This window comes from Bufo gargarizans, chromosome 9 (assembly GCF_014858855.1).
Source record: "Bufo gargarizans isolate SCDJY-AF-19 chromosome 9, ASM1485885v1, whole genome shotgun sequence".
NCBI lineage: Eukaryota > Metazoa > Chordata > Amphibia > Anura > Bufonidae > Bufo > Bufo gargarizans.
In genome coordinates, this window is record NC_058088.1 from 19,355,488 (window position 1) to 19,383,416 (window position 27,929).

Below are 27,929 nucleotides of genomic sequence, written 5' to 3' on the forward strand. Positions count from 1 at the left end.
AACCAGAAAAAGTTGTGCAATGCTATTTCACATATACAGGACAGGCGATTAATATGCCCCTCCCGCCCACGTCATACCCACAAGGCATCCTCTTCCCTCTAACGGTAAGCTATGAACACGTTGGCACATGTAAACTCTTCCACGCCTCGCACTAGCACATGAGAAGCGCGTGGAAAGGGGAGGCAGATATGAGGACAGAGGAGGGATCAGGCCGCGGAGTGTAACAAAACAGTTCTCAGGCCACAAGACAGGGATCCGGGGAGAGGCTGAAAGTTGCGGGTCGGTGGTTTTGCGGATGGATGGCAGCACGGGAAGGCTTACTGGAGGGGAGGGGGGGAGAAGAGGCCACAGCTTGGGCAGATCAGTCTCATGGTTCCTGCCTCCATTCCAAGTCCGTAATGATTTAAAATGATGGAAGGCTGAAGAGGGCAGCCGAATAGGGCGATGGCGGGCATCCTCTACCCTATATGACTGGCCTACCCCATTCCTGGCTAACTGTTTCTGAACAGAGAGAGGCGAGGAGAGAGAGAAGGAAGACTGCGGACAGTCGAGAAGGAGAGGCGGAGAGCGCAGTACCGGCCTCAAATAAATATAAATACAGTTAAGGCACCCCCGCATAAATATCACTAGCCTCTATGTACTGACGACCCATCTCCCTCCCTGTAATGGAATGTTGTCCGATCCTCTCCCTTAATGTCCTACACCACCCCCTGTATCTGGGTTTCTGCATACACAGCCGCCACTTTCCGACTATGGAGCACCCATCTGCACGGACCTTTACCCTCCTATCCTGTACAAGAGGCCAGGCTCACATTCCACTTCTTCGGTATCTCGAAGTCATTCTGCCGACGTAACGTCTTCATCTTTGTACTGCAGTTAACTTTCTGCATCCTTTTCGGTTCGAAGGGAATGTCGGTTTTCTTTCGGTTATTGATACCGGAAAAAATAATATATTAAAAATACTATTGACTACAAAGCGGCGTCTGGCCTACCAAGGAAAGACGCAGGTTCCTGCCGTTCTATCACGTTGGTAGGGATCTCTATCTGAACTAATCTATGGTCGTATAATGGGATCCTTGGATGGCCATCTTGCTCTCTCCTCCCTCTCTCTCTCAGTATTGTACCTCTTTCGGTTTTCTCCTGAATGGGGGTGGGGAGGTGGTAGCCTGGCCAAGGATGACAGTAAAGGTGGTGGAAGAGGATCAATGTCCACCCCCAGGCTCTTTTCCTGGGCGCTCATTCGAAATGTGAGTGAATGTCTCAAGCATCAGCCCTCGGACTTTGTCCGCGAGGTCGGGGACGTCGTCAGCACACAGCCCCCTGGTGGGCACGCCTGGAAGAATCTGCACTGTACACTTTCCTGAAAGAGAAAAAGTGGCCGCAAGTTAATTCCAGAAAGGATGAGAATTATTAAAAGGAAGAAAATAAACATGTATAAAAAAAAATCTGGATATAAAAGAGTCAGTAGTAAATAGCGGTTTTACTGCTGCCAGCTCTCCACGATAACCTGAGCCCCCGCTACCCAGTCCTGCACACAGACGGCCTTTGAGCCCCACTACCCTTGCCCACACAGAAAGAAAGTTTTTGAGTCCGGATACCCCTTCCATTCAGAGAAATCGTACAACTCCTGCTACCAATGTCCACTTCAAAGAGACAGCCTGTAAGTCCTGCTAGCCCTGCTTGTAGACAGAGCTGGCGAGTCCTGCTACCCCCACCTGCACAGGTAGAGGAAGCCTGCGAGTCCTGCTACCCCCACAGGTAGAGGAAGCCTGCGAGTCCTGCTACCCCCACCTGCACACATAGAGGAAGCCTCCAAGTCCTGCTACCCCCACCTGCACAGGTAGAGGAAGCCTTCGAGTCCTGCTACCCCCACCTGCACGCATAGAGGAAGCCTGCGAGTCCTGCTACCCCCACCTGCACAGGTAGAGGAAGCCTGCGAGTCCTGCTACCCACACCTGCACACATAGAGGATGCCTCCAAGTCCTGCTACCCCCACCTGCACACACAGAGGAAGCCTCCAAGTCCTGCTACCCCCACCTGCACACACAGAGGAAGCCTCCAAGTCCTGCTACCCACACCTGCACAGGTAGAGGAAGCCTGCGAGTCCTGCTACCCACACCTGCACACACAGAGGAAGCCTCCAAGTCCTGCTACCCCCACCTGCACACATAGAGGAAGCCTGCGAGTCCTGCTACCCCCACCTGCACACATAGAGGAAGCCTGCGAGTCATGCTACCCCCACCTGCACAGGTAGAGGAAGCCTGCGAGTCCTGCTACCCCCACCTGCACACATAGAGGAAGCCTGCGAGTCATGCTACCCCCACCTGCACAGGTAGAGGAAGCCTGCGAGTCCTGCTACCCCCACCTGCACACATAGAGGAAGCCTGCGAGTCATGCTACCCCCACCTGCACAGGTAGAGGAAGCCTGCGAGTCCTGCTACCCCCACCTGCACACATAGAGGAAGCCTGCGAGTCATGCTACCCCCACCTGCACAGGTAGAGGAAGCCTGCGAGTCCTGCTACCCCCACCTGCACACAGAGGAAGCCTCCAAATCCTGCTACCCCCAGCTACTCATACAGAAAATCTGAGAGTCCTATTACGCCTGGCCACACACACAGAAAGACTGTTAGTCCTTCTTCATCCAATCTCTCAAAGAAAGCCTGCGAGTCCTGCTACCTCACCCACTCATCGAGAAAGCCTGCGAGTCCCTACTGACCTCAGCAAGGACTGAGTGGGGAGATGCTCCTGGAAATCACGTGGGTAGGGTGCACACATCAATTACTGCTATATGTTAGCAGTAAACTCAGCAGAACATTGTACAGCAATGCTTCTCTGAACATAGTTTTGGGAAGAATCTTCAGTCTTGTGATACACTGATGATCCATCTCTGTGCTGAGCGGACACACAACGTTAAAGGTACACAGGGGATCAGCGCGTGCGCTACAGATGGCTATAATACTTACTGCTGCACCTACTCACTGCAGACTACTGGACGGATGCCCTCTGAGTAAGGCTAGGTCTACACGACGACATTTGTTGCGCGACAAAAAGTCGCGCGACAGATAGGGCGCAACATTTTGTTGCACTAATGTCGCGCGACAATTTTTATAATGGAAGTATATGGTGTCGCACTGCAACATGCGACATGCTGCGACTGCGACGCGACAGTCGCAGAAAAATCCATCTCGAATGGATTTTCTGCGACTGTCGCGTCGCAGTCGCAGCATGTCGCATGTTGCAGTGCGACACCATAGACTGCCATTATAAAAATTGTCGCGCGACATTAGTGCAACAAAATGTCGCGCGACAAATGTCGTCGTGTAGACCTAGCCTAAAGCTGGCCTCACACACCTTCATCTACCCCACATCTGACCAGCATGCTAATAGTATCCACTACTGGAGTGCTGGTCATTAAAAGTGGAATACACGGGAAAACATCTAAGGCCCAGGAAAAATTAAGAGCAACAACGAAACTGGTCATGACTGACTGAACAAATGCCCTCTGTTGGGAGTGATAGTTCCATAAATATATGGTTAATGATCGCCTTTTATGGTTGGATGGTTAAAGTACCATCATCACATCACAGCTGAGGACACCATAAGGTTATAGTTATATTATACAGTGGATATAAAAAGTCTACACGCCCCTGTTAAAAATGTCAGGTTTCTGTGATGTAAAGAAATGAGACAAAGATAAATCATTTCAGAACTTTTTCCACCTTTAATGTGACTATAAACTGTACAACTCAATTGAAAAACAAACTGAAATCTTTTAGGTGGAGGGAAGAAAAAAAAATAATAATAATGAAATAATGTGGTTGCATAAGTGTGCACACTCTCCTATAACTGGGGATGTAGCTGTGTTCAGAATTAAGCAATCACATTGACAATCCTGTTAATTAGCAGTCAGCATACACCGGCCATCGTGTAAAGTGCCTCTGATTAACCCCAAATAAAGTTCAGCTGCTCTAGTTGGTCTTTCCTGAAATTTTCTTAGTCACATCCCACAGCAGAAGCCACGGTCCACAGAGAGCTTCCAAAGCATCAGAGGGATCTCATTGTTGGAAGGTATCAGTCAGGAGAAGGGTAGAAAAGAATGTCCAAGGCATTAGATATACCATGGAACACAGTGAAGACCGTCATCATCAAGTGGACAAAATATGGCACAACAGTGACATTACCAAGAACTGGACGTCCCTCCAAAATTGATGAAAAGACGAGAAGAAAAACTGGTCTGGGAGGCGACCAAAAGGCCTACAGCAACATTAAAGGAGCTGCAGGAATATCTGGCAAGTCCTGTCTGTGTGGTACATGTGACAACAATCTCCCGTGTTCTTCATATGTCTGGGCTATGGGGTAGAGTGGCAAGACGAAAGCCTTTTCTCACGAAGAAAAACATCCAAGCCAGGCTACATTTTGCAAAAACACATCTGAAATCTCCCAAAAGCATGTGGGAAAAGGTGTTATGGTCTGATGAAACCAAGGTTGAACTTTTTGGCCATAATTCCAAAAGATATGTTTGGCGCAAAAACAACACTGCACATCACCAAAAGAACACCGTGCCCACAGTGAAGCATAGTCGTGGCAGCATCATGCCAAGGGGCTGTTTTTCTTCAGCTGGAACTGGGGCCTTAGTTAAGCTAGAGGGAATTATGAACAGTTACAAATACCAGTCAATATTGGCACAAAACCTTCAGGCTTCTGCTAGAAAGCTGAACATGAAGAGGAACTTCACCTTTCAGCATGACAACCACCCAAAGCATACATCCAAATCAGCAAAGGAATGGCTTCACCAGAAGAAGATTAAAGTTTTGGAATGGCCCAGCCAGAGCCCAGACCTGAATCCGATTGAAAATCTGTGGGGTGATCTGAAGAGGGCTGTGCCCAGAAGATGCCCTCGCAATCTGACAAATTTGGAGTGTTTTTGCAAAGAAGAGTGGGCAAATTTTGCCAAGTCAAAATGTGCCATGCTGATAGACTCATACCCATAAGTAATGAGTGCTGTAATAAAATCAAAGGGTGTGCACACTTATGCAACTATATTATTTTATTTTTATATTTTTTCTTCCCTCTACCTAAAAGATTTCAGTTTGTTTGTCAATTGAGTTGTACAGTTTATAGGTCACATTAAAAGGTGAAAAAAGTTCTTAAATGATTTATCTTTGTCTCTTTTTTTTTTACATCACAGAAACCTGACATTTTAACAGGGGTGTGTAGACTCTTTATATCCACATGACCATGAAGGGTTAAAGAGAGTTCACAGTACTCCCACCACAACCCCCTACCGGAGTTCATGGGGTGCTAAATGCTCCTCCGCTAACATTTCTAAGACCTTTGCAGCACCAAACTGAGAAGATTTAATTATTGACTGTAGAAGAAGTACCTTTAAGTTGACAACACCCCTCTACCTGAGGTTTGGGGATCTGCACAGTTGGCTGCTATGGGTGTCCACAGCTCTGACCCACTGCGTCTGTCAACTAGAACCTGCACCAATCCTGGTCAGACATGTGTCAGGGACATCAGCATTCATGGGATGTTCTGACAGCGCTGGTCTGGAAGTGATGCAGCTTTATTTAGAAAAAGGCCAATGGGGCTCCTGCGCTTTAGAGAACACCCCTGCCCTTAATTATAGGCATCGATGTGGGTCCCAAAGAGCCAGACCCCCCACCCCCCCAAGACACTGACGGGGCACTACTCCATCAGTGTCTATGGCGGAAATACTCCTTTATAGGGGTTATCAAGGAAAATATATTTACAACTTATCCTCAGGATAGGTCATCAGTATCAGATCTGCAGCCAGGACCCCCGCTGATCAGCTGTTATAAGAGGCCTTGAGCACCCAGCCTCTTCCTAGGTCAGTGACATCACTGTACATCGGTCACATGGCCTAGTTGCAGCTCAGCCCCATTCAAATCAATGGGGCTGAGCTGCAATACCAGGCACAGCCACTATACAATGTACGGCGCTGTGCTTGAAAAGCTGCCAGGAGCCTGCACTGCTCGACAGAGCTCCGGTGAGCACAGCCGCTCCCTCAAAGAGATGATAAGCCGGAAGGCCGGGACTTGGACCCCCGCGGATCCGATAATGACGACCTATCCTGAAGATAAGTCAATCGTTATCTTTTCCAGGATAACCCCTTTAATACAGTTGGCTGACGAACACCATTTATCACATATCCATGGGAGAGGGGATAAATGCATGTGGGTCCGACTACAGGAATGCCCTTTAAGACCCCAGTATGAATGGAGTAGCACTGCACATGTGACCACCGCTCCATTCACTGTCCCTGAGACTGCCGAGTACAGCACTTGGCTCATCTCCATCAGTCCCATAGAACTGAATGCAGTGGAGTTACTGCTCCATTCACACAGGTGACTCGGGGATCCCCATTTTTGTGATCGGTTGGGGTCCCAGCGGTCAGATCTCCATTGATCAGCGGTCTGTGCAGAGCGTGTTGTCTCTGCAGCACTGTGCATTCTACGTGATTCTCTGTGGGTCCTTAGACCTTGCTTTATGTATGTGCAGTAACCCCATGATGTCCGTATATCCGGGGGCCCTGAACAGGCACAGCAGGCTCCCAAATAACTTGTACCATACACTCACAGTTAAAATTCCTCACTGGTCTTGAGCTATAGCTGCCTGGATCTCTTGGACACTGGACACTCGCCAAACATAGCGAGTCCCCAGTGCGGCGGGAGTGGGTCAAAGCAAATAAAGGACACGTCAGTATGACAACACATCCTGTCACACCTGTCTACTGTGTGACTTATAAAGATCTATGCAATGGGCAAGAAGAGATCGACTGATTGCACAAAGTCTGGCAACTCACCTGTAGTGAACTTTTTGTCTTTCTTGCTGTAGAAATCCTTATAGGAAGACATAACGACTGGAATTACTGGGACCTAAGACACAGAAAGAGTGTGACGCAAGGAGGCCAGAGAACACGTGACAAATCGTATGATCGCAGGGGAAGAAAGCTGCTGGGCGAGCAGGCCATAAAACCTCTACAGTGGGTGGGTAGAGGCGCTTCAGGCCACCCTGTAATGGAGGCGGATGGGGCAAAAGGTAATGTAAAATAAAATAAAATGCAAAGTGTAACCCATTAAAGGAATTGTGCACTTTTGGCGGAGGGGGGTTTGGCAAACTTCCCCTCTTGGAAAGACCTGCCACCTGCTTCCTGGAGCTGCGTCAAGCCAAATGGTCACTGCTGCAGCGGCATCAAAACAGAAGTTTACACCCTGGTGGCGCAGCAGAGCAGCCGAAGAGAAGGAGCTTTGAGTGGCAGCTGTAGCATCCATCCAGAAGACCACCACAGCGGTCACAAAGCGCAATACAGAGGGCACTGTACGGTAAGGCTCCGCCTCCTGGGCACTTACGGAGCAGAATAAAACTTCACATTCACACTACTCTGAACCAGTGCTGTCAAAACGGACAGATTTTCTTTAAAAAGGAGCAGGCCATCAGGAATTACATTTCTGCCATAACGCCCCTCCAAAATGCCTGGGCACATTATACAGGTTATACTTGCCCCACTCCCCGACACCCGCGTCACTCATGATGCCAGCACGGCCGCTGCTGCATCTCCCCCACCTCACCCACAATGCTAGGGAGGCTCGTTCCCGTCGCAGCCTGCTATTGGCTGCCCCGCTGTCACCGGATGTTTCGATACGCACAATGGGGAGATGCAGCAGCGGCCATCAGGAGCAACATGGATGCTGGGGAGCAGGGTAAGTATAACCTGTATACGGTGCCCGGGCATTTTGGGGGGCATTATAAGAGTTAGATAACACCTTTAAAACTTTACACTTCCATTTATTGGGTTCCTCTTACCTGGGCTTGCACGGCCAGATGAAAGGCCCCTCGTTTAAAGGGCAGCAGTGACCCGCAGTGATTTCGAGTCCCCTCTGGAAATACCCACACACGTACCTAGGATCAGACCGTAAGTTACTGACAGACATCACACCGTCCTCACATTCTAACAACCTGCCCCAAATGATAGGACCTCACTAAATCTGCCCCGGCCGTGCTGACTGTAGGTGCCAATACCAGATATACGAGGATGGGAGAGGCGGCCTCCATAGAGACCCAGGTTCTCTCACTGGACACACAAATATATTAAGGGGCATGAACAGCAATTTACATAAAGCCGGAAGCGACAGTGGCAGCGGGTATAAAGCGTGAACCTGCCGAGACTGCAATGTCATGGCCGGTCAGGTGCCTGCATTATAGTGATGGACTCACGGGACACGGGTAGCGGATATGAATTCTTCACTGCGGGGTAGGTCACCATACCAAAATTTGAGTTTGATTTCGATTACCATAAAAAAAGTATTGCGATACTCGATACCACGCGGAAAAAAATAGAACACCCAAAAAGCTGCGTACATTCCACATTTTATGGAACGTCCGGCCCATAATTGAATAGTCCAATCCGATTTTTTGGGGGGACAAGGTGACTAAAAAATGGCGAATCGCGCAGTTTTTATTTTTTCTGTTCACCGCATAGGAGATACTTTTTAATATTTTAATAGTTTGGACTTTTCAGACGTGGCGATATGTAATATGTTTATTTATTTGTTTATATATAAAATTTGGAAAGGGGGTGATTTATACTTAATATTTTGTGTTTGTTTTTAAATTTTTTTTTTTTTACTTTTTATTTAATTACTATTTCCCCCTTAGGGGTTAGAACCTGGGATCTTTTCATCCCTTGTCCTATTCACCTTAATAGAGCTCTAATAGGACTTCACACTCTCCCTGCTGCCCTGTGCATAGTACACACAGCAGCAGGGAGTGGACCATGGAGGGCTTCAGTAGCGTCCTGGCTGCCATGGTAACCGATCGGAGCCACAGGATTACACTGCTGGGGCTCCGATCACAACTGCCACTGCACCACCAAAGAAGAGGGCGGAGGGGACCCTGTGGCCACTGCCACCAATGGATTTAATACTGGGGGGGTTGGGGGTGCACTGCGCCACCAATGAATTAATACTGGAGGGATTTGGGGGGGGGGGGGGGGGGTGTACTGCGCCACCAATGTTTTTAAACCAATAATACAAATACAGAAGGCGGGTGCCAGAGGCAGAAACACATAGCCGGCACCCGACCTCTATGACTGGGAGCTGCGATCTGCGGCAGTTAACCCTTCAGGTGCTGCACCCGCCTCCTGTATTTGTATTAATGGATTACTTCATTGGTGGCGCAGTGGCCACAGCCCATCCCCTCCTCCGCCCCCCTCTCTTCTCATTGGTGGCGCAGTGGCCACAGCCCCTCCCCTCCTCCGCCCCTCTCTCTTCTCATTGGTGGCAGCAGCAGCACAGGGGGAGGGAGGGAATGCTGAGAGCAGCGTGCGCCATGTTCTGTGACACTAGGCTGCGCAGTAGCACAGCCTAGTATCGGTAAATGGCATATCCAGATATGGAATTGATACGGTTACAAAAGTATCGATTGGGTATCGATAATTCGATACCCGGTGCAACCCTACTGGCCAGTGAGATCATCATCAGACCTCTCGGGCGATTCCCTGATAGATCACCATACTTCGGACCCCATGGCGATAATCTGGAGCTCTGCCGGAACCACACCTCCCCACTCCTGTATCTGACATTCATGCCCCTGTCACACCGGTTCCCCTCCTCACATCCTCCTTCAGCATGGTCTCCGCTGCCTCCATCATCACACTGATGGCGTCATCTGTTTTTTTGCGGTTGATGAAGATGACTCCGGCCAGCCAGCACGCCAGCCCGGCAGTGCCGGCGTACATCAGCTCACGCTTGGCAATGGGCACACAGCGACCAGGCAGGATCTCCATCATCCCTGGAGCATAAAATAAGATGCGACACATTAACCCTTTATAGACCCTCCAGCAGTTACATACCAGCTGATGGCCCAACCATTGCTGACCCCAGCAGCTCAAACATTGTGATGAGCCACTAACGTGTTAACACGGAGTATGAATCACAGACAAGATCCCCCCCAAAAAACGTAGTATGAACCCAGAAACAACCCCATCTGGTCAGCCTCGCCCCTCTTCTTACCCAGCAGATCCAATGAGCTCTGGTGATTTGACACGATGACATATGGCTCCTTGATGTTGAAGTTTTCCCAGCCGCGGACCTCGATCTTAATTCCGTAGAGATATTTAATATGCAAGAGCATGAATCGAAGCACTCTGCGTCCGAAAGAACGGAGCGTCAGTATGCGCACGGAGAACAAGCTTAAGATATACAAGAGACCATAAAGGTGCATTCCATAATATTGAGGACTTGAAGGAGTTGTTGCCTTTCAGGCCAACCACCCCCCACCCCAACTTGGCCGGACTGGGAAGGAAAGGGGGGGGGGGGGGGGGGGGGGTGGAGAGCAAACTTACCAGTTCCCCACCACTGGGTTCTGGCTACTGCTGCTAATCACTGGCAACCTCTTGTCACCATCCAGTTTGACACGGGTTTTGTGGCCTCTGCAGCGGGGACATGTCCCCCATGAGTTATCTCACTGGGTCACATGATACATGGGGGACACGTCACCGTCACATGACCCGTGTAGAACTAGATGTTGACGCAAGGAGACTGGCGAGCAGCAGTGGCTGCGGAGGAGCAGGTAAGTATACTTCCTTCCGCTGGTCCAGACATATTGGGAAAGGTCTGCCTGAATGGCCCCCGCGGGTGTACAACTCCTTTAATGGTTGTTCTCCGGGCTATTAATATTGACGATATATCCTCAGGATAGGTCATCAATATCAGATCGGCGGGGATCCGACATGTGGCACCCCGGCTGATCAGCTGTATGAAGGGAATGCACACGCCGTGCCGCCTCCTGTCTCTCTTCCTGCTTGCCATAGACATAGCAGCAGGAAGAGAGAAGGGAGACGGCACGTGCACACCTCATCGATTTTGAAAGCCCGGAGAACCCCTTTAATATCAGACCTGTGAGGGTCTCACTCCTGAGACTTAAACCATTAAGCCGTTTGAATGGGGGCTTCTGTGCGCCTGAACAGCAAACCCTCATACACTAGGTAGTGGCCGTAAATGGTACTGCAGCGCTGGTCCCTTTTAAAGGGATATTATCCAACGGATAGGGGATAACTATTAAATTGTGGGGGGTCCTACTGCTGGGACTACCATTGATCACTAGAACAGGGAGCCCCTGAAATGAACAGAGAGGCCGGCTGAACATATGCACCGCCGCTCCATTCACAGGACTGCAGGAAATAGCTGCACGCACCACTTGGCTATTTCCCATAGAGATCAATGGAGCAGCAATACACATGCTCATCCTGCTACTCCGTTGACTTCAGGGGTCCCTGTGGGGTATGAGGCCCCCATTCTTGTGGAGGCTGAGAACCTCCAAAGAGGAAGGAGGCCTTGGCTCAAAAGCAACAGGGAAAATGCAGCGAAGGACAGAGAGGAGCGGGGCTGCCGATACTTACTTCATGTTCTCCACATTGCGCCCCCGCACTGCACATATGGGAATAGCCATGATGGCTAGCATCAGGATCCAGCCATTGTAGAACGCCACCTTGCAGAAGTACTTGAAAGAGATGCTCCATTCGTAGAGCAGCGGGAAGGCCACCAGACAGACCACAAGAAGCCACTGCGCCACAGATAGCTCCATCGCACCTGCACAAGGACGGGAAGAAATGGGCGACAGGTAAGGACGGGAAGAAATGGGCGACAGGTAAGGACGGGAAGAAATGGGCGACAGGTAAGGACGGGAAGAAATGGGCGACAGGTAAGGACGGGAAGAAATGGGCGACAGGTAAGGACGGGAAGAAATGGGCGACAGGTAAGGACGGGAAGAAATGGGCGACAGGTAAGGACGGGAAGAAATGGGCGACAGGTAAGGACGGGAAGAAATGGGCGACAGGTAAGGACGGGAAGAAATGGGCGACAGGTAAGGACGGGAAGAAATGGGCGACAGGTAAGGACGGGCGACAAGGGAGGTAACAGCTGCAAGCAACCTGCAGATGTAATAGAACAACAGCTCCCAGCATACCCAACGGCCACAAGCAACTAGTTGCTCTACTACAGCTTGAGGGGCACAAGTCCCCGCATGCCCGATAGCTAAATGAAACCTAAACGGAACAACAACCTCCAGCATACCTGCCAGCTGCAGGCAACCGCTAGCCCTCATGATGTAGCATTAACAACTCCCAGCATAGCCGACAAGAAATCTGGAGCCCTCAAGGAGCTGTAAAACAGCAACACCCATCATGCCCCGATAGCTACAAGCAACCTGAAGCCTACAAGTTGTTTTGAAACTATAACACCCATCATACTGACACCTCCCTGATCGTTGTGAAACTACAACTCCTAGCATGATTTCTAGACCAGCATGGTACGTAAAAGTCTATGTTTCTATTCCATACAGAAAAGGAGCCTGTGCCCGTCTTCCCCAGAGCCCCCTGGTCCTGTATGGCAGTGCAGGAGTCCAGCAAAGCAGGATGACAACCCCCAGCGGGAGCTTCCCGAACTACCTGTCACATCCTTCCCAGAGGAAGCCTGCAGGGCACGCTGGGAGTTGTAGTCTGAAGAGAACAGGGGCAGACTGGCAGTGGTCACACTCTGTATACGGACCCTCACGGCCGGTTAATAAGCCGGACTCTCCTTGCTGCGACCTCAAATGGCTTTTGGCTGCACTGGAGCAGATCTACTTACAGACGGCCGGGAGTCTCCATGCACGGTGAGCGGTGACCACGCCTGGGCTGAGCTCAGATAAGTTCCCTTATCAGGCCGTATCTCGTCACCTTACCTGTGGCGTCCCCCCCCCAGCAGTGACATTACACCCAGCCTAGTCCATGGCATTGATATATTACCAGCACCATGGAACCCCCTCCCCCGACCTCTGCCACCCCGGGACCCCAGTCCAGTCAATCCCTCTTTTGTGCTCATGTGTTAGCTCTTTGTCTGACATTTCTCGGCTGCCGCTCCTGCTGCCCGGGCTGCGCCGGGTCACGTGAATGCCAGCTGGGCTCTGGCCAAGTGCAAGTCCGTTCTCACCCCCTGAAACTCGAACCCCGGGGGGATCTCCCGCTGCACATAAGCGCCACATTATTTCTGAGATAAGGGTATTAACAATCTTCAGATCAATGGACGGGTTAACCCCTTCCCACCCCCAGCCTGTTCATCTACCTGCACGGCACACATCAGATGCAGATTATACACCAGCTCCCTTGCTAGAGCAGATTCTTTTTCGTGGGGCACAAAACTCCCGCCGATGTGTCGGGACTCTCGCCTCTGAACAATCCTGGGGCGCTGTCTGCCATAGGGGTAGGCTATTAAGACTGGCATGAGGACCATCAGCCTTAGGCTACTTTCACACTAGCGTTCAGAACGGATCCGTCTGCATTAAAATGGCAAAAAAAAAGCTAAGTGTGAAAATAGCCTCGGACGGATCCGTCCAGACTTTCAATGTAAAGTCAATGGGGGACGGATCCGCTTGAAGATTGAGCCACATTGTGGCATCTTCAAACGGATCCGTCCCCATTGACTTACATTGTAAGTCTGGACGGATCCGCACGGCTCCGCACGGCTGAACGCCGCCAGACTGATGCAGTCTGAGCGGATCCGCTCCATTCAGACTGCATCAGGGCTGGACGGCTGCGTTCGGGTCCGCTCGTGAGCCCCTTCAAACGGAGCTCACGAGCGGACCGACGAACGCTAGTGTGAAAGTAGCCTAAAAGGGGTTTTCTGGGAGGAGAATATTGAGGACCTATCTTCAGGATAGGTCATTAAAGCTATTGGAGGAGGTCGCAGCACGCTGAGAGCTTAGTCCTCTTCCTAGGCCAGCGACGTCACTGTACAGTGGTCACAGCTCAGACCCATTGAAGTGAATGGGGACGAGCTGAAATACCAAGCATGGCCGCTATACAGCGCTGTGTTTGGTAAGCTGCGAGGAGGCCGCAGCGCTTACCTGAGCGCAGCAGCCTTTTCAAACAGCTGATTCCCGGCAGCCCCGCCGATCCGTGCAGAGGATAGATCAGGGATCAGCAACCTTCGGCACTCCAGCTGTTGTGAAACTACAATTCCCAGCATGCTCCATTCATTTCTATGTGAGTTCTTAGAAGAGCAGAGCAAGTAAGCATGCTGGGAGTTGTAGTTTCACAACAGCTGGAGCGCCGGAGGTTGCCTACCCCTGGGATAGATCATCGATATCAAATTCCCATAGAAGCTCTTTAATATCTGACACCTGGCACCCCCACCGATCAGCCCTTCAAAGAGGTCTCTACGATCTCTTCCTAGGCACAGTTGACTCTGATTCAAGTGAAGGGGACTGCGCTGCAATACTAAGCACAACGCTCCAGATGAACGCGCACCAATATTCCCCGGGTGTCAAGTGCTTGGGCGTTAGGACGATGCGGTCATGCACTGATCACATCATAAATTCCCCCGTTCTGACAGCCTCTGCGTTTCGATCCCTCGCCGTTTAGTAAGACCTTTGCTTGCTTTGCTTTCTTCTTTACATCCAGTGGCTGGAAATGTTGACATCTCGCACAGCTGAAGGGTTGCTACAGTTGCATCCAGCGTGGACAATCCTCTCTCAGTTCAGCAGCCTGGACTCCAGGTTACACGAAGTATAGGCGCAGGAGACCGGTAACAATGCTGATGCATTCACCGGGTCAGCATAAGGCGAGGGGCACAGTCAGGGCGCCACGGGACGGGCGTCTGAGGTTGGCCGCCCCCACCAGCATAGTGCATCATCAGGGGCTGTATAGACGTGGCACCTACATGGCAATACAGATCACTATTCTCTAGGCAGCTCTCCGGGAGTGCATAAGTAAATGAACCCGCCCTCCGATCTCCGTTTCTACAGGGGCACGCCCTGCTTTCTATGAAAGCGTCGGCTTCAAGTCTGACTAAATCCAGGGCACCCGGTGTCACAGTGACCGGGTGCTGCCCCTCTTCTGCTCCTGTGAAGCTATCCTTCCTGCCAGATACCACCGCAGCCATCAGCCTGGACTGATACCAGCTGCCCGTCTGCCAAGTGATTCTGCAATAAGTGAGTCAGAGGCCGGACACAGCGCAAGCTGCAACCAATTCCTTGTAAACTCACTTGGCAAGATGTCAGCGGGAACAAGACCTGGGGGGATGAATAATCACATCTGCTGGGTCCTGACGACTGATCCGAGGTGCCGCTGCTGACGGGAGGAGGAGGAGGGGGGCTGGGGCAACCCCCTAGCAAGTGCATACAGATTCCTATGGATCAATCCATGTCCTGCAGTCCCAGGGCAATGCTTGGAGGAGTCAATCTAAGGCCTCTTGCACATGAACGCTCTTTGCGTTCCGTATACGGAACCATTCATTTCAATGAGTCCGCAAAAAAAAAACTAAAAAAAAAGGAATGTACTCCCTATGCATTCTATTTCCGTATTTCCGTTCAAAGATGGAAAATGTCCTATTATTGTCCGCATAACTGACAAGGATAGGACTGTTCTGTTAGGTGCCAGCTGTTCCATTCCGCAAAAAACGGAATGCACACGGACGTCATTCATATTTTTTGCGGATCCGTTTTTTGCAGACCACAAAATACTGAAAAATCCATACGGTCGTGTACAATAGGCCTAAAGGGGAACTCCAGCCCATACTGAAGTTTTCCATAGTAATTACCATCAGGTTATCGGTCAGACTCCCTGACGTATATTCGGCTTAGTTTTTAGTCGCCATCCCCTGATCTCACTTACACAAGTCAACTACTGTCTAATATGTATGGGGGTGCCCCAACTCTCGTCTACTGTTGGGGGCAATAGTATTGAGCATGCTATATGTCAAAATGCCTGATCCTTTATTCTCAAGGGACATAAGCTGCCGCTGAAGGCGTCTGTGGCTTATCCCCACTGAAAACACATGCATGCCCGGCCATGATGAGAATGCATGTGTATGGAGAGGGACAGCTGTCGGCTACACGAACTATCCAAAGTGCACGACCAACTTAAAACTCTGGCAAGACAAGATTACAAACCATACCGTACTTCACAATGGATGGTTTGTGAGCTGCAGTGTAAAGCATGAAAGAAAGATGCACAGAGAGAACGCCCCCTCGAGCCTCTGATGCAGTGAATTACAGACCATCGAGCCGGAGTCACTCGGAATAGAGCACAGTCAGCACCACACCACAGACACGGACATCATCTTGCATTAAACGTGTATGGAAGGGTCGTGGAAAATTTGGATAATTCAGTTGGCACCCTACCACCCCCTCCCCCCCCCCACTACTGCTGGCGCTTACCTGTCACAGCGCTAGCCAATGGAGAAGCAGCTTTGACGACATTTGATGACATCACACGGAGCTTGACGGAATACCTGTAGAGAACACAACGCACAGTCAGCATCACACCACAGACCCGGACATCTTCTTGCATTCAACGTGTATGGAAGGGTCGTAGATAATTCAGCTGGTGGCACCCTACCACCCCCTCCCCCCACTGCTGCTGGCGGTTACCTGGCACAGCGCTAGCCAATGGAGAAGCAGCTTTGACGACATCACACAGAGCTTGACGGGAGTCCGGCATCATAACATCCAGTCTAAGGTTAATACAGGATTCTTCACCTTCACCCACTTTTAGAAAAATCTGATTAATATTGCTCAGCCCAAAACTGCACGACTAATGGAGGTGTGCCTCGCCCCTGCCCGGCACCGGTCTACCTCTGAGCATGTGAGACACCGATTGCTGCCAGCTATGCCGTTAAGTATGGGGATGAAAAGCAGCACAACCGCCAAGGACATGGAGACCCGGTGACATTCAGACCTGGAATTGCTTTTTGCTTCTCGTAGGGCCCTACTAATCAGATTTTTGCAAAACTAAAATGTAGGAGGAAAATTCAGTTAAATCTTTTCCTACCCAACAATTACCAATGCTGAGATTTTTCACAGTGTGGTCAGGAGGAAGATCTCCTAGCTCTGCTCTCCCCGTGTTACACCGATAAAGCCCATCTATTTGGGAAAAAGCTGGAGGATAACCAATGTGGACTCTGCTGCAGCCCAACGACCCCTGTAACTAGGTGGATTCGGCATTCAGGAGTCTTGCAATGCTGAGTGATGGCCCCTGTGACAGCTGACCACATTGACCGCACATGATGGGAGCTTTAGTTTCACAACAACCAGGAGGATTTGCAATGCAGGGACAACAAGGAGCGTACAATTCCCGGGCTGAGGGTACAGGTTGTCAGGTCCTGGCTTACAGCCTGTCAGGTGTCACGGGGTGGACAGCTGAATGACTCTGTGTTCCTCAGCCTCTGACTGCACAGAACAGGTGTGATCCTCATGGGACCTTCTAATGCAGACAATCTCCTCCAGACAGGATCACGCAGGCCGCGTTACATCTCGCTCCTTGGGCTGAATTACATCTGAAACTTCTCATTTCTCCTCATCGCTGATCGTTTTGTCTCCTCTCAGCTTTCACCCCCTCCACATCCTCCTCCTCCGCCACCGTCGATGGCAGAGGCCCTTTCTCTCCTCACACCCCCTTCTCCCTCCTGTCGCAGTTGCTGACGTCTTTCCCAGCCCTGGATCATTGTCCTATTTACTGGAGAACTCGCCACAAAATCCCGGGAAGCCTTCATCGCTCCATCCTGCTGAGGCCTCCACCCAGGAGGCTCAAGACTAATCCTCAACCTCCATTTCATCGTATTCATCATTTCATGTGCCGCAGGGGTGACAGCCATTTAAATAAAGTTTATTGAATATAGGACCAGGGGGGGGGGGGGGGGGGGGTGACATTTATTATACGGCGAAATATCGTCCCCGAGATCAGATCTAAAGGCCGCAGCCATTGGATAAGAGTCACGGAGACTTAGCTGCACGTGACGTACAATTCAGACTGATATCCCAGTTTACGGGGACCGAACAGCTGTGGCCCTACAGGGAGTTCTCAAAGGGACCGCAGGATATGGACATCACATGACTCAATTCCAGAGGCCTCCTCAGGGGTAGAAGAGACATTCATTAAAGGGCATCTGTCAACAGTTTGGTACCTATGACACTGGCTGACCTGTTACATGTGCGCTTGGCAGCTGAAGACATCTGTGTTGGTCCCATGGTCATATGTGCCCGCATTGCTGAGAAAGATGTTTTATTATATGCAAATGAGCCTCTAGGAGCAACGGGGGCATTGCCGTTGCACCTAAAGGCTCTGCTCTCTTTACAACTGCCGCGTACTCTGCACTTTGATTGACAGGGCCAGGTGTGAAAATGTGAGAAAAAGTGACGAGGGCGCAGCAGTTGCAGAGAGAGTGAATCCTCTGCCAGTGTCATAGGTACAAAACTGCTGACAGATGCCTCCCCGCCTACCTAAGGGTAGGATAAGACTTGACCACTGGACCAAGACTACAGGCAATAAGGCGATATCACGTCCCATTTCCCAATTTACGTACCAACATAGTAAAATTGATGTGGAGAGTTATCCCACCGAAACTAAGGCTGGCCATAGACCTCAGACAGCTGATGGCAGAACGAGCCGACAGACCTCCATCGTCCTACTCTCCCATACACGTTCCAAGCCAGAAGAAAGAGACCTCTGGCTTCAGGTTATCTCCAGGGAGAACTAAAGGATTGGACCTGTTAAAAATCCCACCCTGCTCTTTCCAAACATCTGCTGTCGGGAAAAAATTGGGACACCACCATACCGGTCAGACGGTCGACCAACCCCATAGGAGCATTCTTCTACTGTGCATGGCAGAAAAAAATGGCCTCTTTCTAACCTGGTGACAGAACATCAGCATCCATGAAAAGCAACATGGCCGACGATGGTGGCTGTCTGACAACTACTTACTGAGATTTAGTACTACATGACACACTGCTCTTTGCAGCCAACCATTTTTCTTTTAGTCAATGGAAGAAGTTAACGTTGGGGGGACCAAAAAATAAAATAAATAAAAAAGGCACACAATGGCCTACAACAAGTGGACGATTCTCAATCCAAACCTACAATGCGAGATCGTCCCACTAACGTCAAATAATACAACTCTGCTACATGTGCACACAGCCCGAGAGTCTACACTCCACCGTACAGAGTGCTGCAACCATTGTTTTTATGGTGTATTTATAGGTGGTATCAACGATACTGGTAGGATGCATGACTCATGTCATGAATGGTCAGTCATGGACATGTGCGCCAAGTTTTATATTGACTATCACTCACTAAATATTTGATTATGGGAGAGGATCCAAGCATGGCGGCCATCAACCTGAAACCAGGCCAAGAGTTCCAAGAAAACATTGGTTTGGGATTCAACAAGTCATGGACCAGTGTCCAAACTTTCTGTAAAAAGACTGTTCCACAGAACCTGCCGTGGCCTTGGCAAAAGAACAAAGAAGAACCTGACCTTCTGCCATAGATGGTGGTACGCCTAGCAGAACATTTGCCACCGGTGATCTCGGTATGTCCCCAAGGCCTGAAACATGACTGTACAAGTACGTCAGCTCCATGGCTTTCATTCTGCTCAGTTTCTAAGAACTTTACCTGACAATGGAAGAACATGGGGGAGGGGGGAATGTCTACAGGAGACACTTGGCTGCACATGTAGTTTCTTCTAGGAGACGGCAAGTGAAGGACACACTGTGAGGGATCCATGCAGATAACCAAGATATTGTATATGATAGGGGGAAAGGCCCTCTCAGTAGTCAGCAGAACCTGGTACAGAGGAACATACTTGAGGCCCAATTATCTGCAGAAGGACAACAAGAGAACTTTCTGAATTTTAGTGCAATTTTGGCCGATGTGGTCATGGAATTATAGACATTTCTCCTCGTACCCCAGTACACTGCACAGAATCATGGCATTAATCCATGAAAAAATCTGACCAAACCCGTGGAGCGCCTGTCATCAAATCCCTGAATATGATGCGATATTAAGATGAGCACACACTGGGAAAGCAAAAGTCCAGAGCTGCATTCACAATTCTGCTAGTTGTTATTGGAAACAGTCAGCCATCTCGTCGACAGGCGCAGCACCAACAGCTTGGCTGATTATAAGAGTCCATTCACACGTCCGTAGTGTATTGCGGATCCAATACACCCGGCCGGCACCCCCATAGAACTGCCTATTCTTGTCCGCGGACAAGAATAGGACATGTTCTAGTTTTTGCGGAGCCGCGTCCCGGAAGTTCGGGGCCGCGCTCCGGAAATGCGGATGCAGAGAGCACATAGTGTGCTCTCTGCATCCATTCCTGCCCCATTGAGAATGAATGGGTCCGCACCCGTTCCCGATATTGTGGAACAGATGTGGACCTATTTGCGGACGTGTGAATGGAGCCTAATCCAGTTTACTTTTCTATATCACATTACTGTATGTCCCGTCTGCAAATCACCAGTAAAAGCAGGGAATTCTGAGGGGTTTTCACTCGCCAGCAGAATAGTGAGTGCAGCTCTGGGGTATAATACAGGATGTAACTCAGTATCAGTACAGGATAAGTAATGTATGTACACAGTGACTGCACCAGCAGAATAGTGAGTGCCGCTCTGGAGTATAATACAGGATAAGTAATGTATGTATAAAGTGAATCCACCAGCAGAATAGTGAGTGCAGCTCTGGAGTAGTAATGTATGTATAAAGTGAATCCACCAGCAGAATAATGAGTGCAGCTCTCGAGTATAATACAGGATAAGTAATGTAATGTATGGACACAGTGACTGCACCAGCAGAATAGTGAGTGCAGCTCTGGAGTATAATACAGGATTTAACTCAGGATCAGTACAGGATAAGTAATGTATGTACACAGTGACTCCACCAGCAGAATAGTGAGTGCAGCTCTGGAGTATAATACAGGATGTAACTCAGGATCAGTACAGGATAAGTAATGTATGTACACAGTGACTCCACCAGCAGAATAGTGAGTGCAGCTCTGGAGTATAATACAGGATGTAACTCAGGATCAGTACAGGATAAGTAATGTATGTACAAAGTGACTCCACCAGCAGAATAGTGAGTGCAGCTCTAGAGTATAATACAGGATGTAACTCAGGATCAGTACAGGATAAGTAATGTATGTACACAGTGACTGCACCAGCAGAATAGTGAGTGCAGCTCTGGAGAAGAATACAGGATGTAACTCAGGATCAGTACAGGATAAGTAATGTAATGTATGCACACAGTGACTCCACCAGCAGAATAGTGAGTGCAGCTCTGGAGTATAATACAGGGTGTAACTCAGGATCAGTACAGGATAAGTAATGTATGTACACAGTGACTGCACCAGCAGAATAGTGAGTACAGCTCTGGAGTATAATACAGGATGTAACTCAGGATCAGTACAGGATAAGTAATGTATGTACACAGTGACTGCACCAGCAGAATAGTGAGCGCAGCTCTGGAGTATAATACAGGATGTAACTCAGGATCAGTACAGGATAAGTAATGTAATGTATGCACACAGTGACTCCACCAGCAGAATAGTGAGTGCAGCTCTGGAGTATAATACAGGATGTAACTCAGGATCAGTACAGGATAAGTAATGTAATGTATGCACACAGTGACTCCACCAGCAGAATAGTGAGCACAGCTCTGGAGTATAATACAGGATGTAACTCAGGATCAGTACAGGATAAGTAATGTAATGTATGTACACAGTGACTGCACCAGCAGAATAGTGAGTGCAGCTCTGGAACTGATCGGTATAGGACAGGTACTGCTGTGTGCACACAGTGATTCAGCTCTTATGGAGATTCCTCCTATACACAGTATCATTCCCCCGTTCTCTCCCATCCGGCTATACGTGTTCCTACAAGGTAAACAGCACAAGATAGAAGAAACAGGTGATGGAGACACCACGGGACAGCGGGGTGAGATAAGGAGACGGATGTCAGGACAACATCTATATGAAGAGTTGCTGTTTCGGGGCTATGTTAATGGGGCCCTAAATCCAAAATCGCCCGTTTCATGGTAAACACGCCATGCTCCAGGAGGTGACGTTTCCTGTGTGACGGGTAATTGCTGCAATTTAGCCTTTTTTTCCACGGAGCTGAACGAACATGGAAAATGTCAGCTCCCTGTGGTGATTGTGGGTCGTGCAAACACAAGACTCCAGGCGAGCGCAGGGCGTCCTCTACGATGGCTGCCGGCCATCACCTGCTTCACCCCAAACATCTGAAGACCTCCACAACTACAGATGTGATGGGCCTCACAGAGGACGGAACATTACAGAAGGGATCCAATGGTCCATCGTGAATACAAGTCACATGAAGTTTTAAGAGATTGTGTAAAACATACACGGCTGATGGTCACTTGGAGTTACAGGCCCAAAGCCTGAGGCTGCACCACTGAGAGATTGTGATTTCTGCCAGGCACAGAGACCTCATGTGAAAAGATATTGTCGTTTTTGGTCATTTAGATCTACACAAAGTCCCTAGGACAACAGTAGTGCAGCCTCATGTCCAGATCTCCTCTGCTGCGCTGTAATACCGGACACGCCGCCTCCTGCTCTGCACCCCCCCCAACGCTGATGTAACAGTTCACTCTTCCTATAACAAAATGGCCGGTACCAACTGACAAAAGGGGGTGCAAACAGTACACCCCAATAATGGAAACGTGGGGGAGGCCAACAGCTGCTGCAGCCCGGAGGAAGGAGACATGGAGGAGAGCAGTGCGGCCAGGACGCCCCAACACAGAGCACTCATTGATCTTGGGCCGTTACTAACTATACCGTCAGACGCACCCCCCCCCCCGATGTGGCAGTACACAGTACACAGGCGCACACGCCACATCTGGAACTTCCATGACATTTTTTACATTCTTTCGTCCTTTTCCCACCCCATAATGACGAACAGCAAAAACCAACATTTCTCACGTGCACCGAGGATTCCTGCACCACAGGGCGGTTTACTGTATCCGTGCCATAGGGCGGTAGATCTGCAGCCTGCTGCGCTCCAGCCGGGGTGAAACTACAACTCCCAGCATGCTAGATGGAGCACAGCAGGTTGCATATATGCTGCTATTTAGAGTAAAAGGAGACATTCGTGTTGCTTTTATCCCCCCCCCCCCCCCCCCAATACATTATACAGAATATTACATGAGTGATATTTGTACCCAAAAAACTGGTGTAATGTAGAACTGGCTCAGGTGCCCAGAGCAACCAATCAGATTCCACCTGTCATTTTCCAAAGGAGCTGTCCAAAATGAAAGCTGGAATCTGATTGGTTGCTATGGGCAACTAAGCAAGTTCTACATTACACCTGTTTGATAAATCTCCCCCATTGTCTCCTCCACAGTGACAGGCGCGCACAATCGTCTCCTCCACAGTGACAGGCGCGCACAATCGTCTCCTCCACAGTGACAGGCGCGCACAATCGTCTCCTCCACAGTGACAGGCGCGCACAATCGTCTCCTCCACAGTGACAGGCGCGCACAATCGTCTCCTCCACAGTGACAGGCGCGCACAATCGTCTCCTCCACAGTGACAGGCGCGCACAATCGTCTCCTCCACAGTGACAGGCGCGCACAATCGTCTCCTCCACAGTGACAGGCGCGCACAATCGTCTCCTCCACAGTGACAGGCGCGCACAATCGTCTCCTCCACAGTGACAGGCGCGCACAATCGTCTCCTCCACAGTGACAGGCGCGCACAATCGTCTCCTCCACAGTGACAGGCGCGCACAATCGTCTCCTCCACAGTGACAGGCGCGCACAATCGTCTCCTCCACAGTGACAGGCGCGCACAATCGTCTCCTCCACAGTGACAGGCGCGCACAATCGTCTCCTCCACAGTGACAGGCGCGCACAATCGTCTCCTCCACAGTGACAGGCGCGCACAATCGTCTCCTCCACAGTGACAGGCGCGCACAATCGTCTCCTCCACAGTGACAGGCGCGCACAATCGTCTCCTCCACAGTGACAGGCGCGCACAATCGTCTCCTCCACAGTGACAGGCGCGCACAATCGTCTCCTCCACAGTGACACGCGCGCACAATCGTCTCCTCCACAGTGACACGCGCACACAATCGTCTCCTCCACAGTGACACGCGCACACAATCGTCTCCTCCACAGTGACACGCGCACACAATCGTCTCCTCCACAGTGACACGCGCACACAATCGTCTCCTCCACAGTGACACGCGCACACAATCGTCTCCTCCACAGTGACACGCGCACACAATCGTCTCCTCCACAGTGACACGCGCACACAATCGTCTCCTCCACAGTGACACGCGCACACAATCGTCTCCTCCACAGTGACACGCGCACACATTGTCTCCTCCACAGTGACACGCGCACACATTGTCTCCTCCACAGTGACACGCGCACACATTGTCTCCTCCACAGTGACACGCGCACACATTGTCTCCTCCACAGTGACACGCGCACACATTGTCTCCTCCACAGTGACACGCGCACACATTGTCTCCTCCACAGTGACACGCGCACACATTGTCTCCTCCACAGTGACAGGCGCACACATTGTCTCCTCCACAGTGACACACACACACACATTGTCTCCTCCACAGTGACACACACACACACATTGTCTCCTCCACAGTCATACACATTGTACTGACCTGTACAGGGTTGTCCCTGGGGGGCTCCCGACTTCCTCTTGTTCTTCAACAGACCCTGGGATGAAAGCAGAGAGAAGATTGGCACCCCTGGCACATGGCACTCGCTTCTCCTGAAGGAATGGCACCCACTGTGCCTCTTGCACTTCCTCCTGTGCCCCCTCCTCTCCTCTAAGTGACAGCTTCCTCCTCAGCTCCAGCCTCCAGAGTTTCTGACCCTTAAAGTTTACTGCTGCACCCCTTAAAACACTTTTCCCGACTATCCTGCTCCCCTCACACACTGAACCAGTACCCCCAGGGGCGCCATCTGCTTTCTGCACAATCCGGTACCATCTGCTCCACTGCTCTCCCCCCTCCAGATGCTGATGTAGCGGTCCACTCCTATTATAAAAGTAACAGAACGGCCAGTACTAACTGTGTAAAGGGGGGGGGGGGGGGGGGGTGATGAGAGCCGACGAACCCCGAGAGTAGAAATCTGGAGGGAGGGGTTGTCAGGTCCAGCAGCTGCAGCCGGGGAGGGTGACGTCACAGGGCTGACAGGATGCGCTGTGTCAATGGCCGCACGGAGTATCTCTACAGGAGGGGGGCTGCTCAGGATGCGCTGACAGACGAGGAAGACAGCGGGAAAAGGAGGGAAGGGGCAGCGGAGGGAGGGGGCGGGGGAGGGGCGAGGACGGAGCCGCGGGAGGACGCGAGAGCCGAGTAACGGCAGAGGATGAGGGGGCAGGGCAGCGGGAGGAGGACCGAGCCCCGAGCACCACTGCACTCTGCAGATGGAGAGCCACTGAGACAGAGGGCGGGGCCAGCGCCGGGCATTGTGGGCAGTGTAGTCCTCAGCCCCCAATGGCCGCAAAGCATTGTGGGTCCTCCATGCCTGCTTTCTGCTGTGTGGTCACAACATTAACCCCTCCTGCACCACAGAGCTCACCATCCTCACAGCATTAACCCCTCCTGCACCACAGAGCTCACCATCCTCACAGCATTAACCCCTCCTGCACCACAGAGCTCACCATCCTCACAGCATTAATTAACCCCTCCTGCACCATAGAGCTCACCATCCTCACAGCATTAATTAACCCCTCCTGCACCATAGAGCTCACCATCCCCGACATCATTAATCCCATCTGTACCACTGAGCTCACCTAACAGCATTAACTCCTTCTGCACCAGAGAGCTCCCTGGACTCATAGCATTAACCCTTCCTGCACCACTGAGCTCACCAGCCTCATAGCATTAACCCTTCCTGCACCACTGAGCTCACCATCCTCACAGCAGTAACCCTTCCTGCACCACTGAGCTCACCAGCCTCACAGCATTAACCCTTCCTGCACCACTGAGCTCACAGCATTAACCCTTCCTGCACCACTGAGCTCACCAGCCTCACAGCATTAACCCTTCCTGCACCACTGAGCTCACCATCCTCACAGCAGTAACCCTTCCTGCACCACTGAGCTCACCAGCCTCACAGCATTAACCCTTCCTGCACCACTGAGCTCACCATCCTCACAGCAGTAACCCTTCCTGCACCACTGAGCTCACCAGCCTCACAGCATTAACCCTTCCTGCACCACTGAGCTCCTCAGCCTCACAGCATTAACTCCTTCTGCACCAGAGAGCTCCCTGGACTCACAGCATTAACCCTTCCTGCACCACTGAGCTCACCAGCCTCACAGCATTAACCCTTGCTTCACCACTGAGCTCACCAGCCTCACAGCATTAACCATTCCTGCTCCACTGAGCCCACCAGCCTCACAGCATTAACCCTTCCTGCACCACTGAGCTCCTCAGCCTCACAGCATTAACCCTTCCTACACCACTGAGCTCACCAGCCTCACAGCTTTAACCCCTCCTGTACCACAGAGCTCCTCAGCATCACAGCATTAACCCCTCCTGCACAGACAAAAAGCCGCTCAGCCTCACAGCATTAACCCCTTCTACACAAAAGAGCCGCTCAGCCTCACACTATTAACCCCTCCTGCACCACAGAGCCAATCACCCTCACAACATTCACCCCAACCGCAACCGCACCCCAGAGTTGCTCAGCCTCACTTTATTAACCCCTCCTGCACCACAGAGCCAATAAGCCTCACAACATTAACCCCTACCGCACCCCAGAGTTGCTCAGCCTCACTTCATTAACCCCTCCTGCACCAGACAAAGAGCCGCTCAGCCTCACAGCGTTAACCCCTCCTGCACCAAGCCGCTCATCCTCACAGCATTAACCCCTCCTGTACCACAGAGCTGCTCAGCCTCACAGCATTAACCCTTCCTGCACCACCGAGCTCACCAGCCTCACAGCATTAACCCTTCCTGCACCACTGAGCTCCTCAGCCTCACAGCATTAACCCTTCCTGCACCACTGAGCTCACCAGCCTCACAGCTTTAACCCCTCCTGTACCACAGAGCTCCTCAGCATCACAGCATTAACCCCTCCTGCACAGACAAAAAGCCGCTCAGCCTCACAGCATTAACCCCTTCTACACAAAAGAGCCGCTCAGCCTCACACTATTAACCCCTCCTGCACCACAGAGCCAATCACCCTCACAACATTCACCCCAACCGCACCCCAGAGTTGCTCAGCCTCACTTCATTAACCCCTCCTGCACCAGACAAAGAGCCGCTTAGCCTCACAGCGTTAACCCCTCCTGCACCAAGCCGCTCATCCTCACAGCATTAACCCCTCCTGCACCACAGAGCTGCTCGGCCTCACAGTTGTGACCCTTGGATCTGCTCAGCCCCAATGCATTAATCCTTCATCGGCACACGTTAGGTGTTATACTCCCTGAAGTCCTGATTTTGTTGCAGTTCCCGCTTCGGAGTTCAGGATCATGTTAACCCTTATTCCCCTGGCTCTGATCCGCTCCAGTCGTCCATTGCATAAGTTAACACGCTCCCAGTAGGTAGTGCAGCCGATGGCGGATTACTCCAGTGACAGAACCTGACAAGGGTTGTGTAATTGATCCTTCAATCAAAGGTCATTTTTACTAATCACACGTCCAACCGCTGCCACGGAAGGTCTCTGCTCCTGTCAGGGGCCGACACGTGGGCTTCCTGTACAGTTCTTGAAGCCAAAATCCTTAGTGGATCCTAACAGGAGGGACTGTATAGAGGACGGCTGTGACTTCTCTCTCTGGAATCCAGTCTTGATTTTTGCTTCAAAGAACTTTTTGCCCGGGGCGGCCTCACCCGAAACCTGTTTGGGGGCTCTGTTGGAGGAAATGTTGTTATTTTAACGCTTTGTAACTTTTTTTTTTAGGACTTGCTAAGTAATTATCTCACTTGTATGGCGGTATTAGACCCCTTGATCTCCGGCCTCCACCATGGCATCAATGTGGTCGACCAAAATGTCACTCTGGTCCTCAGGCCTAAGAAGAACTAGAAGAAAGCAATTCCATGATGGCTGGAGTCACCACCCAACAAACCTGGGAATATGGCGGCGCCTACACCATAT

The 27,929-nt window shown here is 50.8% G+C and overlaps 1 protein-coding gene across 4 annotated transcripts; it reads right to left on the reverse strand.

The window, feature by feature from the left end:
* On the reverse strand, nt 1-27,541 carry AGPAT1 (1-acylglycerol-3-phosphate O-acyltransferase 1). 4 transcript variants are annotated; one of them, XM_044268967.1, is made up of 9 exons: nt 24,939-27,541; nt 24,482-24,536; nt 16,223-16,296; nt 11,427-11,616; nt 10,039-10,172; nt 9,642-9,817; nt 7,832-7,927; nt 6,831-6,903; nt 1-1,360 (listed from the first exon to the last, which is right to left on the reverse strand). In XM_044268967.1, exons 3-9 carry the CDS (start codon nt 16,272-16,274, stop codon nt 1,203-1,205), a joined length of 879 nt encoding a protein of 292 aa, XP_044124902.1. In that variant the 5' UTR covers nt 16,275-16,296; nt 24,482-24,536; nt 24,939-27,541; the 3' UTR covers nt 1-1,202. The 4 variants fall into 4 exon arrangements, with proteins under 4 accessions (XP_044124902.1, XP_044124904.1, XP_044124903.1 ...); XM_044268969.1 differs by lacking the exon at nt 24,939-27,541 and adding an exon at nt 24,894-24,912; XM_044268968.1 differs by lacking the exon at nt 24,939-27,541 and adding an exon at nt 24,771-24,843.
* Between the last annotated feature and the right edge of the window lie 388 nt (nt 27,542-27,929).

Coding starts and splice junctions, on each gene's coding strand:
- AGPAT1 (XM_044268967.1), bottom strand. CDS start 16,274: ATGTCATCAAATGTCGTCAAAGCTGCTTCTCCATTGGCTAGCGCTGTG. Junction 6,904..7,831: donor ATCTGGCCGTGCAAGCCCAG/GTAAGAGGAACC, acceptor TCTGTGTCTTAG/GTCCCAGTAATTCCAGTCGT. Junction 1,361..6,830: donor AGACAAAAAGTTCACTACAG/GTGAGTTGCCAG, acceptor TTTCTCTTTCAG/GAAAGTGTACAGTGCAGATT.